The sequence below is a fragment of the Rhinatrema bivittatum genome, chromosome 5 (genome assembly GCF_901001135.1).
Source record: "Rhinatrema bivittatum chromosome 5, aRhiBiv1.1, whole genome shotgun sequence".
NCBI lineage: Eukaryota > Metazoa > Chordata > Amphibia > Gymnophiona > Rhinatrematidae > Rhinatrema > Rhinatrema bivittatum.
The window spans coordinates 174,416,958-174,433,361 of NC_042619.1; the positions used below are offsets into that span (position 1 = coordinate 174,416,958).

A 16,404-nucleotide genomic window follows, 5' to 3' on the forward strand; every position below is an offset into this window, starting at 1 on the left:
TATTAGCAAGTTCTAGATTAGGGGTTTCAACCCTATCCTGGAATACCTCCCAGGTTGTCAAGCTATGCACAATGAATATACATGAAATAAATGCAATACATGCAAATCTGTTGCATGCATATTCAGTGTGGATATTCTGAAAATGACTGGTGGGGGTGGGGGGTTACTCCAGGACTGGTGGACAGGATTGAAAACCCCTGTTCTAGATCATCTTGTCAATTATATTTCTGTTTTCTGAACACTTGATCATTGGAGACCAGCCTACCCTACCCTCTAGACAAAGTAGATAGACTGACCCTGGCACTTCTCACATTTCACAAAGAAACAAATACATTTGCAGGAGTTCTTTAGGTCATTGTGTAGTTATATTGCCTTTTCTTACTTCTATTCACCATCTTTTTGCATCATTGTTTGGGCAGAACTAGAAAATAAGAGGTGAATGAATGATGGGGAGTAGCTTGTAGATTAAAGCTGTTTCTATACTAATATCCATGCTCAAGACAATAATTGTTTGCCCATCTTTTAGAGGGGAATCTTTAGACAGCCTTGACGACTCCTCAAGAACAAATTTATGGAGACAAAATGCTGGCGTAACTCCACTGTCATCCGGTCAAGACTTCAGCCAGCCTCCCTCACTTGTGTCCATGTATAGCCGCAGCTACTCGCGGTACCCATCCTCCAGTGTGCAGCCTTCATCAGCCGGCTCTGTGAGAACTACATCTCTGTCCCACACCTCTTCCTCACCTACTTCAACACCGCCACGTAGCCAGTCTCCCACGCTTGGCTCCCAACCAGGTCCTCAGCAGCGCAACAGGTAGGTAGCTCGTTGCTGGTGGTGGGAGAGAGCTGCTCATAATTATTTATTTTTTTAAAGCTTTCTTCCTAATCTCACCAGGCTTATTTAGGTTTCTTGCATTTTATGAACTGTTTTAGGGCATGGTTGCCTCTACATTGAGCGGGTAGAGGAAAAAGTTCAGATACTTGGCTTTTTTAGAAAGTGCATGGTGCTCTGTGGAGAATAAAGTGCTTTAGAAGTTGTACTAAAAAAAAAAAAATTCAATGTAATAGAATAGAGGATTCTTTCAGAAGATGGCCCCATCAGAGAGCAGGAAGGCATTGCCTAGTGATTTCAGCTTCTGAAAGAATCCTTACTAAGCCACGAGGTCAGTATTGAAAGATACGTATTTGTTAGTAAGCTAGATAAAACTTATCCTGACAACTGACATGGGATATTCAGCAGCACAGCTATGCTGTTTGAGTATCAGTGTACAAACCGCTACTTAGCCGGATATAACTCATCCGGCTAAGTTAGACCTTGCAGTGTGGCAAGTCTAATTTATCTGATTAACTTAACTGGATAAATCTAAATATATAGGCATATATCTGGCTACTTTAACTGCATCAGTAGCGCCGCCCTGTTACGCCCATTGCCTCTCCCTGACTTATCAGGCCATCACCAGATGACCATTTCCAGAATCTGTTCTGGGTGATTTACAGCATAAAGTATAACATTAAAATATAACTAATACACTTCCAGCTAAGTGACAAATGCTGGATATTCAGCAGCCTGCACTTAGCCAGACAAGTTGCTACTTCTGGCTAAATAGCTTGAATATCAGTTTCCTTGCTTCATACATATTTTTTTTGTCTTTTTCAGTGCAGAGCCAGTGACAAGTTTTAATTTTAACCTATACACTGAGCAAATATGCCCAGTATGTAGAGAGGTGGCCTGATGAATACATCTTACAAAGCGACTTGTTGCTGAAATCTGTTTTCAGGTTGAATTCTTTATTCAAAAAAATATAATCTGGATGCCTCCCTACAGTTGATTGCATTTGTTTGAATATTATTTTTTTTTATTTTGAGCTTCCTTCTACAAGTATACTAAAATTTCCCTTTGATATTTCAAGAACCGATTCTTCTCTTAGTTGGCTGACCCAGCACCTATACCTGTTAATCCATTCACCCTCATGCCAGTGATACTAAAACTGAGCATGTTGACATTCTAGCACTGAAGAAATGTGACCCCCTAGAAATAAGCTCTATTTTGTTTGGCCCAGTACGGTAGTTCCTCCTCTCCCCTTTTTACTTCCAGATCAACTTGAACCAGTGCTAGGGTTCTGGTGCCATGAGCCTTTCTTCATAGCTACCCAGATATTCCCATCCCCACCCTCTTTTAATATATACTCTCTCTCTCTCTCTCCCTTCCATTCTTCCTAGTCTGGTCATTGCAGCCACAGTCCTGAGGCTAGGAGTCATGCACCAGGGCCCCCCCTCTGGAAACCTGCATTACAGGCTCAAAATCGGATTACCAGGTGTTGGCTCTTGATGATAGCCCTGACCTCAACCCCATACTCACATCTCAGGGGCTGTGAACGGTGCCTCCACATCATCCCCAGCCAACTCTGTGTGGGACACTGGACTCTAGAATCATATTGAGCCAGCAAGCTGGCCGGCTCCTCTGTATTTTTAATAGCAATTGAAAAGACGGCAGCAAGATCATGCCAAAAAAGCCTGGCTAGTAGGGAGAGGGAAAAGGTTTCATAAAGAAAAATGTTGGGAGGGGTAGGGCCAGGGTCGTGAAAGCTTCAGTGAGGAATCGGAGCGATGAGCAGTCCAATTACTGCAGGTACTGTAAGGAGAAAGCTAGGATAAGATTTGGAATTTGTGTAGCTGATGGATTTTAAAGAATGGGAAAACCTCATAAGGCTCAGTTTATAGTCACTTTTTTGTGCATTTTCTAAATGAAACCAGAAAATGCAAGACTACCCCTATCCGGACTAGTGGACACAAGAATAAAGGCTTTGGGATTCATTTTGAATGATCTAAAAATATCTGTCAAATGTTTTCCCTTGTTGAAATCTTGCTCTTTTTCATACAGACATGAGTTGGGTGTATATTTAAGGTGATTACTGTGTAATATATTATGGTGACATTAAGAATCTAATGATGGTGGGTCTGTGACGTGACAAGGATGTTGAAATACTGATGAGACATTTTAGGTAGGATCCATAAAGCATTGGTATTGATGATTTCCAAACGCTTTACTCTTGTAGTGACTACTGTTTTTTCATCCAGTTCAAGCACAGAGAGTACATATGCATCTACTGTTTCAAGGTTTTGTCTCCCAGTAGCCTGGTCACGTCGGAACGTGCGGGATCTCTCTATCTGCCTTTCAGCCTTCTTACCCGTTTCTAGGTTTGGAATCCCTCCAGTCACCATCTCATTCTGTATCTAGGTCAGTCAGTGGGAAGAAATTGTGCTCTTACTGTAACAACAGTTTGGGCAAAGGAGCAGCCATGATCATCGAATCTCTCGGTCTTTGTTTCCATTTGCATTGTTTTAAGGTGAGAGTTGAGAAGACCACCAGGAAGAAATGGCTCCTGCGATGCATGCATGGCTACTCAAAATTGTGGTTGCGGGCACTTTGCTAATCAGCTGCACGTTACCTCTCTTAACTCCATGCAGCAGGCCTCTCCATAGCAGCATGAGCTCTTCAGCAGTGTTGAATGATGCTATATTAAACAGGCAGCAGTATCCCACTCACCGGTTTGTCTCTGGCAAATTTAACAGCTTCAGAATATGGCTAAAAATGAGATGACCTGGGCTAAATTTTAATTTATTTTGTTAAATACCTTAAATGATATTCAAAGAAAATACTTTGTATTATGTTTAATACCAATTTATTGCTTTGTATATAAGCATTTCTTTATGGTTAACTGTACAACAGCTTGTCAACAAAGTTGTACAAACTTTTATTTATTTATTTTTTTTACATTTTTTAAAAATACACCTTCTACCTTGAAACTAAAGCACAGCACATCTGATCTGCACTGGCTCGGGGTAGATGTGACTATAGCGTGGCTGTATGCTCTTTTTGGAGCCCACTGTTTTGTGAATAGCCACGCTGTGGTTTTAGTAAATTCAGGATAATGGAACAGGGACAGAGGAGAGAGAATGAGGATGCACTCTCTGCAGAAGCCCAGCATGTCAACTTTGGCACGCCTGGTTTTTACTAGGGTAAGGGGTGAGCAAGTGTTCCTTCTATTGTAATACAGAACACTGCTTCTAGTCTGGCATAAATACTGTGGGAAAAATGAGAGGTGATGAAACAATAGAGGTAGTAGCCCCTGGTTTATATCATCTCTCAATATAATAACCTTCAAGAATTTGTCCAAAGTCCACCATTGAGAGACTAATGCCCCTTTTTAAATTTGTTTGCTCGCAACTAAGTACTTCTGGTTTTCCATGTTGAAGACTCTCTGAAGGGTTCAAGGAGGAAATAGCGTGTTTTAGATCAAGTTGAATAGCAGCTTGGTTAATGTCTGGGGGGGGGGGAAAGGAAAGAATATATTGGTCTAGTGTAAAATTCAGTTTAGCAATATGAGGCAAACCTACTGACCATAAAGTATTTCTCCCTTGCAAAAAAAAAAAGTGTTTGGGGAAAGATTAGTAGAAAATGTTGCATGGATCTTGAGCATCATACCCAAATACCCTGTGCCAAATCATTTTCATTAGCTGGGAGAGCGTTTCCTGTCTTCCTTTTGTTTCTAGGAAAACAATAACTTGATTGCATTGACTAATCATTGTTTCTAGTATGTCCTTCCACATACCATCGCCCAGCCCCCTGAATGTGTCTTGTGCTGGCTTTTAATGTTTACTTACTTTCCTAGTGGGAGATGAACATGCTAATCTTCTGGCTGCTGTGAGTCCACTAATCATCAATGTGTAGCTTTGTCTCTTGGGTTCCTGCTGCAGGCTTGGCTAACTTTGCTTTGAGCTGCTTTCTGCATTCTATGCATATTCTATGTGTGGATTTGGATTGTAACTTCTTGTTTCACACAGTGCATTGCGTGCGAAGCTGACCTCGGAGGTTCACAGTCCGGAGCCGAAGTCCGAATCCGAAATAATGAGCTGTACTGCAACAATTGCTACCTTAAATTTAAAGGTAATGGAAGTGGATGTTGTACATAGTGTTTGTTCTATGTGTATCTGTAAAACTATTCATTGGTGGGGTTTTGTTTTTTTACATCTGACTCCAAACAGCCTGCAAAAAAATATTTTTCTCAGCCATACATCTTTTTACTGTTAGTTTTTAAGAATCCATGTTCTTGGCCTACTGTGTGCAATTCTTAATCCTCTACCACCATGATTAGTATTTTGCAGTTTTGTTGTAGATAAAATATGTACATAAAACTAGAATGATGTGAACTATCCCATTTCAAACTTTGTTCAGGAATAGAGAGCAGAGGTTTTTTTAAAGGGTTTTGGTGCCATTTTTGTCCTTGTCAGTAAAATAGATAAGACCCCTGTCTCCCCTCTCCTTCCTCCCCCAAATAATTAAAGCAGACCTCTACTTCCTCCCCCACAAATAAGAAAAAGCAGAATCAAATTAAAAGCTTATCATTTTTCTAGATATACATTTGGTTAATAAAAACAAAAGTACCATTGAAGATGGCATGGCAGTACCTTTCAGGATGCACCCGTACAGAAGGAAAAAAATTCCATGTGGTGTGATATATATGCTGCTCAATGTCTAATTCCTTTATTAAGTGGAAATTATATTCTTCTTGTGCTCTTATTTGATTGTGTGACACTAATGTTCCAGAGATGGTTTTCAAGGCTGAGAAGTCAGATGATCTGAACCAAATCACTGTGAACCTGGAACATGTAGTAGGCCAGATTGACAAACTAAAGAATAGCAAATCACCTGGCTGGACCAGGGTTCTGAAGGAACTGATAAATGAAATTTCAAATCTATTAGTTAAAATTTGTAACCTATCATTAAAATCATCCATCGTACCTGAAGACTGGAGGGTGGCCAATGTAACCCCAATATTTAAAAAGGGCTCCAGGGGCTATCCAGGAATCTACAGTGAGCCTGACTTTAGTGCTGAGAAAAATAGTGGAAACTATTCTAAAGTTCAAAATCTCCTTTATTGTAAACACCTGTCTCAATCTTCTGACTCAGAGGGACATTAGGGGTGACCTCTCTTACTCTGGGGTGTCTCACTCCACACCCCATGTTGATTACTCACATTTTCTCTAACATCTCATGGGTCTTTCCCTCTTCATCCTTCCAGCAGTGCCCACTCTCTGGAAATGTACTGGGTTTTCCTCCTCTTGGATTATCCTTTCTCCTTCCTCTAGGCCATTTTCTTCAAATGGGAGGAATTGCTGCTTCTCCACTTTTGAATCCTGGACATTTCCTTGGGAGGAAAAAACCTTCTTCCATTTCACAGCCTTGGACCTCTACTCCCTTGAGGGGAAGAAGCCCTGCAGGGGCTCCAACTGGGCTGTTCCCTGGCCCCACCACCCTGCAGGCTGGCTATTCCAGGTCGTTACATTCCGGAGGTCCCTCTCACTCCACCTCCAATCTTGAAAGTTAGCAAAAAGGCATGCTACTGCCAAATCCTCCCATTTTTATACCTCCTGTTAACCTTTTACCCAATCAGGAAAACCCGCATTCTTAAGGAGACATGCACACACCATCCCTTATGCTAAATAATATTAATATGGCATATTCTCCTAGGACAAGCAGAATGGTAGTCCTCACAAGTGGGTGACATCATCTGATGGAGCCAGCACGGAAAACCTTTGAAAGTTTCTAGAAACTTTGGCCAACAGATTGAGAGTGCCCAGCCTGCTATTATCTGCATTCCATGCGAGGCTCCCCTTCAGTCTCTTCTTTTCCGTGGTGCAGTTGCCTCGCAGTTTGTGGAGCTCCATTCTTCTCCGTTTTTTGCCTCTATATTCTCGAGTTGCCTTCCAATCCTTGTCAGGTCCCCCTTCATGATCGGTGCCCTCCCGGTATGGTAGGTCTTTTTTTTTTTTTCAGCCTTTTTTTTTGATCTTGTGGTCTATTCCCGACTCTCCACCTCCTGGTGCCAGTCGGTCATTGACCGCATGCCGGGTCTTTTTCATGGTGTTGGCCAGTTTTTGTTGGTGCCCCCAGTGCCCACGGACTATGTCCATCATGGACCCACACAAGGTTTGCATCCTCTGCCTGGGAGCCTCGCACGATGTCCATGGTGTGCCAACTGTGCAATCAGAAGACACCCAAGGGGCATCGAGCGTGCCTCAACAAAATGGAGAAGCTTTTCGGGACCCTGAAATCCTTCACTCCTGTGTCTTTCTCTGATGTCCAAGGATCGCAGGGAACAGTCTCCGTCTCTCCCCCTCAAAGATTGGGGAGAGGGAGATCGATCCTTGGTCTCTCCCCTCCCCCCAAACCTCGGAGTCATCAACCTCCTTGGCACCGGGGAAAGACCGGGCCAAGCATCGGAAGCACTCTCACAATTCCCCTTCCCGGCACTGTTTGGGTTCCAGAGCGGCATCAGCAGCCACAGAGCCACCATCAAAATGGCACTGGCCACCGGAGGCCTCACCAATATCGGTGCAGGGCGCCATGCCACCTTGGGGACCCGAAGATAAGCCAGTGACTCCTCATCCTCCACCATCAGTCCTGATCACTCAGGACTTCCAGGAGGAGCTGGACCACAGGGTGCAATTGGCAGTGCTCAAAGCGCTGAAGGTGTTACCAATGCCACCAATGCCTGAGCCTCTGCTATCTATTTTGGCACCCCTTCTAGAGCATCTGGATATCTTGGACGCCCTACCAATGCAGCTGGTGCCTGAGGGGCCGTCTATGCCCCATGGCCACAGATGTCCTCCATCGGAGCAATCCTGATCCTTGGGTCCTAGGAGGATGAGACCACTGGGGCCAGGCCCCTCCAGCTTGCTGCAGCCGATTACCCCTCCCTCGATGCCAGGGGATCCATTGGTGCCGCCAGTACCCCTGCGTCCTCTGAAGCCCTTGGAGCCCTGGGTTGATGTCCCTCACAGCCCTGTCCCTCAGCACCCTGGCCTGTGAAGAAGAGGGTCCTGACTCTTAGGGTGATGACTCCATAAACTCATCCTCCAATGACCCCCTCTCAGAGTCTTTGCCCCCAGAGGAGCGGCACTGTTCCCTGCCTGAGGACCTGTCGTTTTTGGGGTTTGTCAGGGCTATGGCTGAGGCCATTCCCTTTCAGCTCCTCACAGAGGAGGATGCACATCACAAGATGCTGGAAGTCCTCCAGTTCATTGACTCTCCTAAGGAGATCATAGCAGTTCCGATCCACAATACTTTTAAGGAACTTCTCCTTCGTATATGGGAGCACCCCATCTCTGTTTCCCCAATTAACAGAGAGGCCGATGCCACCTATTTGGTGCAACATGCCCTGGGGTTTGAGAAGAGGCAACTCCCCCGCCAGTCGGTGGTAGTGGAGTCCACTTTAAAAAAAAAAAAAAAAAAAAAAAAAAAAAAAGGGCCATAGTTCCTGCACCCATACCTCCACTCCTCTGGGATGTGGGCATATGGAACTCGATGCCATAGGGAGGAAAATATTTCAAGGTCCCTATCATGTTAGGTGATTCATAAATCTAAATAAATAGTTTCTAAAGTTATCCAGAGACTAGCTCGAATTTACCACCTGAATAGGCTTACTGCTATCAAGCGAAAACAGCTTCCTAAGTTAGAGAAGCTGTGGTATCCATATACGATATGGCGTCAGAGGGATGCTACTGCTGGCCTGGTGGGAAGCCCTCCCCAATTTAGAATGCGGCCTTCCCTTCCAGCCCATGCCACCCCATGTGACCCTCGGGGATGTGGAGCCCACACGAATGGCCTACACACTCAAGGCCTTTGGAATGCCGCGGAAGCTTGTTGTCAGAAACTTTCTAGAGCATCGGGTGATATGGTACACCTTGTAAGCATTCCGGGATCAATTGTCGTCCGAAGCAGTTCTGATCCGGATGGACAACCAGGTTGCGATGTAGTACATCAACAAGCAGGGGGGCACAGGCTTGTTCCTCCTCTGCTAAGAGGCAGTACAGGTTTGCAACTGGGCCCTCTTCCACGGGATGTATCTAAGGGCAACCTATCTGCCAGGTCACCTCAATGTGCTCGTGAACCGTCTCAGCCGGTCCTTCAACCCGACGGTAGCGGTCAGCCTCTTCTGCCACTGGGGTACACCGGATGTGGACCTGTTTGCGTCCCTCTCAACCACAAGGTGAACAGATTCTTCTCCCTAATAACGGGGAATGGCAGTCCGGCCTGCGATGCCTTCTCCCTTCACTGGGGACAGGGCCCTCCTGTATGCGTACCTGCCTCTCCCACTCCTCTCGAAGGTACTGTTGAAGCTTCATGAGGACCATGATTCTTGGGTTCCCTCCTGGCCTTGACAGGCTTGGTTCCCACTCCTCCAGGACCTGTCTGTATGTGCACCTATCCCTTTGGGGACAGCACCCAACCTCATATTGCAGAACCAGGGTACTCTGCACTCCCCGAACTTTTGGGCACTAGCCCTCACAGCTTGGATGTTGAGCATATTATCCTCCAGGCTTTACAGCTTTCGGACTGTTTCCCGGGTCCTGATTGAATCCCAAAAACCTTTGACTAGGAAGTCCTACACCTCAAAGTGGAAACTCTTTTCCATCTGGTGCAGAGGGCATAGGTTGGACCCCTTTTTATGCCTGCTCCCCCAGCTGCTGGACTACTTGTGGCACCTGTCTGAGTCTGGGCTCCAGACCAGGTGCATCAGAGTATACCTCAGCGCGTACCACTGAGGTGATGGTGCGCCCGTTTTGGTCCAGCCCCTAGTTGGCTGTTTCATGTGGGGTCTCTTGGAGTTGTCTTGGAGTGACTGATACAGCCTCCCTTTGAGCCCCTACAGTCCTGTGGTCTGATGTTCCTCACCTGGAAAGTTATATTTCTGGTGGCAATCACTTCTGCTCGCAGGGTCAGTGAGCTTCAGACCCTGGATACGTATGTACCATACACGAAGTCTTCCATGATCGTGTGGTCCTGCATACGCATCCTAAACTTTTGCCCAAGGTGATGACTAATTTCCACATTAATCAATCGTTCTACCCACCTTCTTTCTGAGGCCACTTGGAACTTGCCTTCAGAACCCTGGGCTGTAAACTGGCATTAGCCTTTTACTTAGACTCACAGCGAGCCACCGACAGTCCACCCAGCTTTTCATCCATCCAGTTGGGTGTAGCGATGGGTAAGCAAACCCTATTGAACTGGCTGGCGGATTGCATTATCTTCTGCTACGTACAGGCTTACTCTGTATAGGCCATGGCGGCATCGGTGGCCCATATGCATACGGTCCCCCTCACTGAAATTTGCCAGACTGCAACCTGGAGATCTCTCCATACGTTCACAGCTCTATACTGCCTTGACTGGGATAGCTGTCAGGACAGTGCCTTTGGTTAGTTCATCCTGCGCAATCTGTTCCAGACTTGAACCCAACTCTCTTCACTCGTGCTCCTTGTGGGACCAGGCCACTCCCTGTTTTCCCACAGTGCTGCATTTGTGTTGTGCCTGTTGGCACCTTGTTTGCCCATTGTTGGTTTTTCTGGTTGAAAGGGGCAGTCTAGAGCTCTGTACTCACCCACATGTGAGGACTACCATCCTGCTTATTCTAGAAGGAAAGCACAGTTGCTTACCTGTAACAGGTGTTCTCCTAGAACAGCAGGATGTTAGTCCTCAGGAATCCTGCCCACCTTCCCACGATGTTGGGTTCACCTTCGGTTTGTTTTACTTTTTTGCTCATTTCTTTTGCTATGTTACGAGACTGAAGGGGGACCTCGCATGGATGTGTGGATAGCAGCAGGCTGAGCGTACTCAATCTGCTGGCCAAAGTTTCTAGAAACTTTGACAAACGTTTTCTGTGCTGGGCTCCATCTGATGATGTCACCCACATGTGAGGACTAACATCCTGCTATCCTAGGAGAACACCAGTTACAGGTAAGCAATTGCGCTTTGCTCAATTTCCCAAAATGCCATCCATTGGTCATTCAACATTATTACAAGTGCAAAAAAGAATTTGTTAGATAGAAACATAGAAACATAGAAATGACGGCAGAAGAAGACCAAACGGCCCATCCAGTCTGCCCAGCAAGCTTCACACATTTTTTCTCTCATACTTATCTGTTTCTCTTAGCTCTTGGTTCTATTTCCCTTCCACCCCCACCATTAATGTAGAGAGCAGTGATGGAGCTGCATCCAAGTGAAATATCTAGCTTGATTAGTTAGGGGCAGTAGGGGTAGTAACCGCCGCAATAAGCAAGCTACACCCATGCTTATTTGTTTTACCCAGACTATGTTATACAGCCCTTATTGGTTGTTTTTTCTTCTCCCCTGCCGTTGAAGCAGGGAGCTATGCTGGATATGCGTGAAGTATCAGTTTTGGGTTTTTTTGGGGTTTTTTTTTTTTGTTTTTTTTCTTTTTATATGCTAAGCAATAATCTTCCCAGGTCTCCCCCTTTTTATATGCTAAGCAATAATCTTCCCAGGTCACCCCCACCCAAAACATCTTGTTATACCAGAATAGAAAGGAAGAGCACAAATTTGATGGTCTCCCCATACTTAAGTTATCAAAGGAAATGCCTACATACCTGAGCCTTTGGCTAATGCCCTTACTGGCACCAGTCAGACTGCTGTGCTAGTGCAAGCTAGGTTGCCAAGGCTCTTAACTGCAGAAAAATTAATTCCTGCCCCAAGGCAGGGCTTAAGGGCTAATGCACCAACCCTGCAAGGGCAGAGTCAACATTCCAGCCTTGACAGCCCTCAGCAGCCCCCACCCAGTTCAGTCTCCTAACAAAAGTTGCCCCACCCATTACAATAGAATCCTGTCTCCTCCCCACCTCAAATCTTCAGAAAGACCCCCCTTGGCACCCTCTGGATCTCCAGCAAGTCCCCTGAGCACCAATTTCCACCCTGCAGCAAGAAATATATATCCTACTTTCTGTTGGCTTAAAATGGCAGTAATCAGCACTGCTTCACACTTTGACCCACACTTACTATGCAGGTCCTTTTAGGTGCCTTAGTAATCAGAATTTGAGAAATACTATCAGTTGGACTGTTACTCCTTACAGCATTCTGTCCTCCTTTTGTTCAAAATCCTCAGTCTGAAACTGTGGAGTGCCTCAGGATCTGTACTGGGACCATTGTTTTTTAAATATATTTATAAATTATTTGGAAAGGGAAATGGGTGAGGTGATCAAATTTGCAGACAATTATTCAGAGTTGTGAAATCATAAGCGAATAGTAAAAAATTGCAGGAATACCTTGCAAGACCAGAAGCCTGGGCATTCAGGTGGCAGATGAAATTCAATGTGGACAAGTGCAAAGTGATGCACATGGTGAAAAGTAGCCCGCACTGTAGTTACATGTTAGGTTCTGTATTGGGAGTTACCACCCAGGAAAGGGATACTTTCAAATCTTAGACTCGGTGTGTAGTGGCAGTCATAAAATTAGGAATTAAGAAAGAAATGGAGAATAAAATGGCAAATGTCTTAATGCCTCTGTATGGTGAAGTTACAACTGGAGTATTGTGTGCAGTTCTGGTTGCCGCATCTCAAAAAAGACATAATTGCATTGGAAAAGGTTCAGAGGACGACAACCAAAATGATAAAGGGGATGGAATGGCACCCCTAAAAGGAAATGTAAGAGGTTGGGACTGTTCAGCTTGGAAAAGACAGCTGAGGGCGGATATTATAGAGGTAGATAAAATCATGAGTGAATAGAACAGGTACATGTAAATCGGTTATTTGCTCTTTCAAAAAATACAAAGACTAGAAAGTAGCACATTCAAAACAAATTGAGTGTGAAAGAATTTTCTTCAATGAACAATTAAGCTCTGGCATTCATTGCTGGAAGATGTGGCTAAGGCTGCTAGCATAGCTGGGTTTAAAAAAGCTTTGGAGAAGGTCATAAACTGTTATTAACCAAGTAGGGAGTAGCCACTACTTATCAATGCATGATAGCAGCATGGGATGAATTTAATGTTCGGGTACTTGCCTGTACTTGTGACCTGGATTGGCCACTTTTGGAAATAGGATACTGGGCTTGATGGACCCTCGGTGTGACCCAGAATAGCAACTCGAATGTTTTGAAGTGCACATCCAAACAGCCAATATGAATTATACAGTTCATTCTAGTGTTTAATTTTGATTGCAGCTTTTGACTTAGAAAAAAGAGAGGTAAAATATATATATAACTTTAGTCAGTTGGGCCTATTTTGTTGACTCTTTGTTTTCTGGTCACACATACTGGACTGGGAGTTTATAGACATGGTATGCTGGCTTCTTAAAATATCCTACTTTCCCTGACAGCATGTAAGCTGGTTTGTACAATTGTGCAATCCAGTTTAGAATTAGGTACACATGCCTATTTACATGACAAAATAACATTTGACCATACTAATTGTAAAATCTGCATGCATTTAGAGTTTACTGCAAACCACCCAGAGCTAGCACACTGTGGGTGGTTTGCATCCCTCTGTGCAAACTTATAATTGACTGCTTCATCTCTATAGACAATCATTGGCCATCAAAGTTCATTATGTACTACTTTTTTTAAATTGATAGTGGAATGTGACAGACCAAATTTTCTCTCTTTGAACAAATGACTATTTTGTTCCAACTGCCTTGCTTAGTAGCTCATTAGAGCAGTCCTAACACTACCACAATGAAATGGAGTATATATCCTTTGGCTGCCTCATGAATGCATGACAGTTTAAACCAGTCACGGAAAGCACTCTTAGATAAGCCTCTATAGCTTTTTTTCATCCTTAATTCAAAGTAATATCATTAATGGATAAGCCCTGAGTGAGAAGACATTTATTTAACTTTATCTCTTGTGATACAGTGTCTACTTAGGTTGAAAAAAATGTTTTAATTTTTATTGAAATGTTCTGAAGTGATTGGATTGATCAAATGCAGGCCAAATCCTGAATGTTCTTAATGATCTCTGTATGCATATGTATCCACAATCAATGGCTCGTTTTTGAACTGAAGGTTATTTCTTAAACGAGTAACCCCACACAAAATGATGGGAGGTTTTTCCCTATTGAGTGGAGGGTCTGTTTCTCAAATTTATTTAGTGGATTCTAATTTATGGGTCATACAAATGAAGTCTGACCCGGATGGAGACAGGGATAATTTGCAATCTGTGCACTGGTCAGGGAGAACAACCATCCTCCTCCCTTCCATGAACCCTGATCTTTAATGCTGACACTAATAATGCATTAAGGAGTCTCATCACTTTTAGATTACACACAACCTTATTTCTGATTTTACTCCAGCCACTATGTACAGGAGTAGTATAGGTTAGGCATGTGAATACTACATAAGTAGAATTCATGGGATGCAGAGTAAATTTTCACCAAGTACTGTAGGATATCCCACAGCGCAAGTACCAAACTCAGCCTTCACTTGAACATCAACTAATTCTCTCAACTCCACAATCCAAGCATTTTCCAGGAATATGTTTTACCTTCCCCAGGGTACATTTCTTCCACTCCACAACATTAGATACTTTGCCCTGTCACATCACTGTCCCCTCACAACACACTGAATTGGGTATGTTACTTCCAAATTCCTCTATTTTTAACACTGGACTCAAATCCTTTTGGGAAATAAGGTTCACCCCCTTAGGTTTTACTCTGGACTCCCTCTTTACTTGTTTCACTCTGATCTCTCTACTTCTTCCCGGGGTCCTTCATGGGGGCACACTTCATCTCAAAACAATTCTCATTTCTCCTGGAATCACCTCCACCCTTCATTCTTGGATATTTTCCCCTAGAGGAAGAAAGCCTTCTTCCAATCCATCGCCTCGGGTCTTTTTCCCTTGTGGGAAGAGCCCCTGCAGGGCTCCACTCTATACTGGGGTGGTCCCCAGGTCCCACCAGCCTGCAGGCTGCCTACTCCAGGCAACCAGATATTTTGTGCTAAGCTATCTTCCACCAATCCAATCAACCCACATTCTTAAAGGGAGCCATCACACCACCCCGTAAGCTCAACTGCATTAGTACATCGCATTGCTCAGATCTGACCAAATGCCATCCAGTGGTCATTCAGTCTTATTACAAGTGCAACTTACAATGCTTGATTTAAATGATAAATGTCCTGGGTCTCCCCCACTCAAATGGTCTGGTGCTGCTAAAACAGAGCTTGATTCACTCCAAGGAGTGTCACCCCCCCCCCCCCCCCCACACACACACACACCCAAACCCACACATACCCACATGTCCTATATGAATAAGTAGCAACTGCTTGTGTGGAAACCCAACCTAAATTTTTTCATCTTTCCAACAGCTCGACAGCCAACTTCCATGTGATGGGGCTGTGAGTGCAGAGCCACTGTTGCAAATCACAGAAGAGGAGGTTTCTGCAGAGACAGATCTATAAATGTATGTCTGTGTTGTCCCTAAGACTAATGTTTTGGTTATCTAAATTGCCTATGAAATGGATTGTATTGCTGTCATTTGGATGTTATGTTTCTTGTTTTGAATTATTTATGAGAAGGAAATCGCGATAACAAGATCTCTTGAGTGGGGGGAGGGGGGGACTACAGTATTCACTTTTCTGAATTTGAAGCATGAGACACCATTTGATCAGAAGCAACCTCAAAATATTTTTGAGGTGAATTAATCGGCTCACTTGCGTTTCTAGTGATGTTTGAAGAGGGTGTTTTGTTTAAAAAATGCTCTTATGAGGGAGCAGTATTGTAATGGTTAATGTAAAAACATATTTTGCAATTGCTGTCTTTATTTTTCATGTACTCTGCAAATGTAAAGACTGTAGAGTTTCATAAAATTGCATAAAACTGCACTCAGATGTGTTCTGGTTTCTCTATGTATGTAATAATCTCCTTATTTTTTTTTTTATTAAATTTAAAAATTGTATGGCTGTTCGGTGGAGGTATTATATTTTGGAAGTCAGGCTTGTTTTCAGAAAGAAAATTGGCTGAAGGGGGAACCCATTAGAAAAGAAAAAAAGTTTGCTATTGAAAATGTCTATTTGTTTAAAGATATATTTGTACCCAAAATAGAAACTAAATACACAAAATATATTTTTCCTGTTGAATTAAATTTGTAAATAAAACATACTGAGGTTGCAACTAAATTGCCTCCATTGTCGTCTTTAATTCACTGCGCAGTGCAGATTTTTAGGACATAAAAATGAATCAGTGGACTTTACAAATATTTCGCAAACTTAACACTTTTTTTTTTTCTTTGCAAGAGGCTATCATCTTAACTAAGCTGAGAGTGGAAACTTGCTGGATGATTCCTTAAGTCAAACAAATCTTACTTATTCCTTGTGCCTTTTCATAACCAGAGTACTAGACACTAACCCTTTAAATAGTTAAGTAAGGTGGAGAAGAGAGAGGCCTTGGAAGAATCCAATCTGAAGACTTGGAGGTCTAAAATGGTTCACCAGTGGCAGGAGGTGGAGGCCAGCACTTTTAGCCTATTTTGAGCATCCTTGGGACTGATATGAAGGAGGGTGGAGGAAAAAGGTTTAGAGGGCTCAGGTAAGAACGGGTGGGGGGTGAATGTTGGCATTGGG

The 16,404-nt window shown here is 43.7% G+C and overlaps 1 protein-coding gene across 1 annotated transcript in view; it reads left to right on the forward strand.

The window, feature by feature from the left end:
* LMO7 (LIM domain 7) overlaps positions 1 to 15,960 on the forward strand; it is a 374,915-nt gene extending 358,955 nt beyond the window's left edge. The window contains exons 31-34 of the mRNA XM_029603031.1: positions 527 to 814; positions 3,239 to 3,347; positions 4,846 to 4,948; positions 15,151 to 15,960. Coding sequence (XP_029458891.1) covers positions 527 to 814; positions 3,239 to 3,347; positions 4,846 to 4,948; positions 15,151 to 15,173 — 523 coding nt within the window. The 3' untranslated portion in view covers positions 15,174 to 15,960. The remainder of the gene's footprint in view (positions 1 to 526; positions 815 to 3,238; positions 3,348 to 4,845; positions 4,949 to 15,150) is intronic.
* The last annotated feature ends 444 nt before the right edge of the window (positions 15,961 to 16,404 follow it).